Genomic DNA, 5,000 nt, shown 5'->3' on the forward strand with positions numbered 1-5,000 from the left:
GATGTTTATCATGTTGTGTCCAGAGGGGGGCGCCATTTCGTTAAATATAATAATAGATATTTAAACCACTGGTATTGCAGATTCAACTAGATATTTAAACCGCTGCCTGTCTGCCTGCCTGCCTGCCTGCCTGTCTGTCTGCCTGTCTGTCTGCCTGCCTGCCTGTCTGTCTGTCTGCCTGTCTGTCTGTCTGTCTGACTGTCTGCCTGCATGCCTGCCTGCCTGCGGAAAACACTTACTGACGATGAGAGCGATTCCCATGAAGAAGAGAACGACAGCGAACACCAACCCACCGATCCTCAACGACTCATAATCTGAAACACACACACACACACACACACACACACACACACACACACACACACACACACACACACACACACACACACACACACACACACACACACACACACACACACACACACACACACACACACACACACACACACACACACACACACACACACACACAGTTTATACATCATCTCATTCTGGCCAATCAGAATTTGCAACCTCACTTTTGTCTTCAGTGTTTGTGTTTACATAATGTTTCAAAACTCAAAACTGTCCATTCGTTATCGATGGCATTTAGGACAAAGTTTGGGTTACAAAGCTGGACATGGGAGGGACTATCGCCTCAATATATTATTATATGTGACCCCTTACAGGATTTTCACCCACAAGTCGGCTCAAATGAAACTGCACAATTGACCAAAATATATACATGTTTTTTTTTGTGGTTTTCGTTTTTTAGCCACATTAACACAGTTGTAATGTTAAAGAATGTTTTTATTCCATCAGAAAGTCGATTAAGTATCATTAAGTGGTTGTAATTACATTGCAAAAATGTCTCTACAGTAATTACAGATTATTTTGGGGGTGTGAACATTCCTGCACGTATTTACACAGAGTCGTTTGGTTTGGCCGTAGCTATATCTTTGTTCTCCAGTCCAGATTAGTTGCAGTGTTTCTGTGACACAATATTAAACACAACAACATCATTATTGTTTACTTGATATGATGCTTGTTGGATCTTGTAATAAAAGTATAAATTAACTGAACGGGGAACCCATTTTGGTGTCTTGGGCAAACGTGCATTAGTACATCAACGCTTTTAAAAACAGACAGACAATACACAAAAGACAATACACAGTATAGCAGCAAAGTACAAGTCACAAGAGTATCACAAGAGAAGTGCAAATTGCAATAAGAGAAGGTATATTATATAAAAAAGTGCTAGAGTATTCACAGTTTATAGAATCACAATCACAGTAAAGTGCAATAAATAACTGATGAAGGTCAAGAAGTCCCTTCCCCACTAAGAACTATGTGGCGGTTGTTTAGTAGATATTTAGTAGTTGTTTAATAAATATTCTAAGATGGCAGAGGAGGAGGAGGAGGGAGCAGTGGAAGCTGTTGGCCTCGAGGGGTTAACGTTTTCCCACGACTCCTGACAAAATGGAGGGAAAAGCACAGACCCAGCCTGACCCCCCCCTCAGTGGGGGGGGAGGGGGCAGGGGTCAGGGGGGTCAGGGGTCAGGGGGGGGGGGGGGGGTGTGAAAGAAAACGCTGGACACTCACCATAGTTAAAAGCACTGTCATAGTCTGTGGAGAGAGAGAGAGAGAGAGAGAGAGAGAGAGAGAGAGAGAGAGAGATCATAATCACATTCACAGGTCAACAGGATGTGGTCACAGCTTGTGAGAACGGCTCAATGCGTTAGCTTGAGCGGCTTGAGCGTTAGCATTACAGCGTTACTGCACGTTTGCATACTAAGACTAAGTGCGACTTGCAGTCGCAATTATGATATCGCAATAATATAATGCCACAGACAACTCAATAATATAATATCATGACACAGACAATAATATAATGCCACAGACAACTCAATAATATAATGCCACAGACAATATAATATAATGCCACAGACAACTCAATAATATAATGCCACAGACAATAATATAATGCCACAGACAACTCAATAATATAATATCATGACACAGACAATAATATAATGCCACAGACAACTCAATAATATAATGCCACAGACAATATAATATAATGCCACAGACAATAATATAATGCCACAGACAACTCAATAATATAATGCCACAGACAATATAATATAATGCCACAGACAATAATATAATGCCACAGACAACTCAAACAGTTCTGTGAGGTTGTGAGAAGACCATGAACTGATGATGTGCATTTGATCAGTGGCACAGACATTTAGAGCTGGTGCTCAAGTGAGCTTTTTTTATCAAGAATTGATCAATGTCACCATGGGCCACATATACACTGTACAATTATTTTTTTGTTTTATTTCTTTCAAAAGGGCACATTGCTGTCCAGAGGGCAAAGGGCAGGTGCTCTAGCACCACCTAGTGTCTATCTGTGCACGCCACTGTATTTAATACTATGTGGCACTGATCTGACTGCAGGACTGTGGGATTAACGACAGACAGACAGACAGACAGACAGACAGACAGACAGACAGACAGACAGACAGACAGACAGACAGACAGACACACAGACAGACAGACAGACAGACAGACAATACAAAAATAGCAAAACAACAATACATACATGTTCAAACGCCAGGGAGAACAAAGTGCCTTTTCAGACGAGACGTGATTTCAACACAGGTTTGACAACCTGGAAGATCGCTCCACAGCATGTTTTGGTCCCCCCCCCCCCCCTCGCTCCCCCCCCCCCCCCCCCCCCCCCCCTCCCCTGTTTGTGTTTAGCCTCGCCAGTCACTACGAGTTGGAATAAAACATATACCAAACAAACCATCCCAAGAAGTACTTGAAGAAACTTGTCGGATTCAAAGGCCGCATCATCTTTTCGGCTTTTATTGGTATAGGCATATACCTATATAGGCATACATTATGATGCCCTTGATCAGGGGGAATTTTGGGTAATACGGGTTCTGATTTGGGGGTTCCAGTGATGACTACAAACCAGTGACTACAACATGACGTAACGATAATCATCCTGATGACTACAAAACAATGACTACAACATGACGTAACGATATCATCCTGATGACTACAAAACAATGACTACAACATGACGTAACGATATCATCCTGATGACTACAAAACAATGACTACAACATGACGTAACGATAATCATCCTGATGACTACAAAACAATGACTACAACATGACGTAACGATATCATCCTGATGACTCCAAACCACTGACTACAACATGTCGTAACGATATCATCCTGATGACTACAAAACAATGACTACAACATGACGTAACGATATCATCCTGATGACTACAAAACAATGACTACAACATGACGTAACGATATCATCCTGATGACTACAAACCAGTGACATGACATGACATAACGATATCATCCTGATGACTACAAAACAATACTACAACATGACGTAACGATATCATCCTGATGACTACAAACCAGTGACTACAACATGTCGTAACGATATCATCCTGATGACTACAAAACAATGACTACAACATGACGTAGGTTACCATCCTGATGACTACAAAACAATGACAACATGACGTAGGTTACCATCCTGATGACTACAAAACAATGACTACAACATGACGTAACGATATCATCCTGATGACTACAAACCAGTGACTACAACATGACGTACTAAGATATCATCCGCCCCCGACTGGAGAATGAACATGAAAAGGAATGCCTCCCAGGCTAATCTCCTCAGGATTTCAGCTTTGTGTTTGGGATCTTAAGAAGTGACGGGTCAGTATAGATTATCAGGACCCTTGTGGGTTATTTGAGGGTACAAGCTCCGATATACATGCAGTACACAATGGTGCTGCATGCAGACTTAAAAACAAACATTGAAATCTTAAACGGTACCCTGGGAGGTGATATCTATCTCTCTCTCTCTCTCTATATATATATATATATAGTGTGTGTGTGGACCAGGGAAAACGTCCTTAGAAGAGGAAGGGACCGCACACTCCAGAGACGCACAGACAAGATTAATGCTAAGCAAATACATTAATTCAATGAGCTTTGCTCCCCTCCCCTCCCCTCCCCTCCTTCAAACGCCAGGGAGAACAAAGTGCCTTTTCAGACGTGATTTCAACACAGGTTTGACAACCTGGAAGATCGCTCCACAGCATGTTTTGGTCCCCCCCCCCCCCCCTCGCTCCCCCCCCCCCCCCCTCGCTCCCCCCCCCCCCCCCCCCCCCCCCCTCCCCTGTTTGTGTTTAGCCTCGCCAGTCACTACGAGTTGGAATAAAACATATACCAAACAAACCATCCCAAGAAGTACTTGAAGAAACTTGTCGGATTCAAAGGCCGCATCATCTTTTCGGCTTTTATTGGTATAGGCATATACCTATATAGGCATACATTATGATGCCCTTGATCAGGGGAATTTTGGGTAATACGGGTTCTGATTTGGGGGTTCCAGTGATGACTACAAACCAGTGACTACAACATGACGTAACGATAATCATCCTGATGACTACAAAACAATGACTACAACATGACGTAACGATATCATCCTGATGACTACAAAACAATGACTACAACATGACGTAACGATATCATCCTGATGACTACAAAACAATGACTACAACATGACGTAACGATAATCATCCTGATGACTACAAAACAATGACTACAACATGACGTAACGATATCATCCTGATGACTCCAAACCACTGACTACAACATGTCGTAACGATATCATCCTGATGACTACAAAACAATGACTACAACATGACGTAACGATATCATCCTGATGACTACAAAACAATGACTACAACATGACGTAACGATATCATCCTGATGACTACAAACCAGTGACATGACATGACATAACGATATCATCCTGATGACTACAAAACAATACTACAACATGACGTAACGATATCATCCTGATGACTACAAACCAGTGACTACAACATGTCGTAACGATATCATCCTGATGACTACAAAACAATGACTACAACATGACGTAGGTTACCATCCTGATGACT

General features: G+C 42.1%; 1 protein-coding gene across 5 annotated transcripts in view; it reads right to left on the bottom strand.

The window, feature by feature from the left end:
- fxyd6l (FXYD domain containing ion transport regulator 6 like) overlaps nt 1-5,000 on the bottom strand; it is a 28,609-nt gene that overhangs the window by 4,725 nt on the left and 18,884 nt on the right. For all 5 annotated transcript variants that reach the window (XM_083760834.1, XM_083760832.1, XM_083760833.1 and 2 more), the window contains 2 exons: nt 1,582-1,605; nt 240-314 (listed from right to left, as the gene is read on the bottom strand). In XM_083760834.1, coding sequence (XP_083616960.1) covers nt 240-314; nt 1,582-1,605 — 99 coding nt within the window. The remainder of the gene's footprint in view (nt 1-239; nt 315-1,581; nt 1,606-5,000) is intronic.

The sequence above is a fragment of the Protomyctophum parallelum genome, assembly GCF_964188405.1.
Source record: "Protomyctophum parallelum genome assembly, chromosome: 3".
Classification (NCBI taxonomy): domain Eukaryota; kingdom Metazoa; phylum Chordata; class Actinopteri; order Myctophiformes; family Myctophidae; genus Protomyctophum; species Protomyctophum parallelum.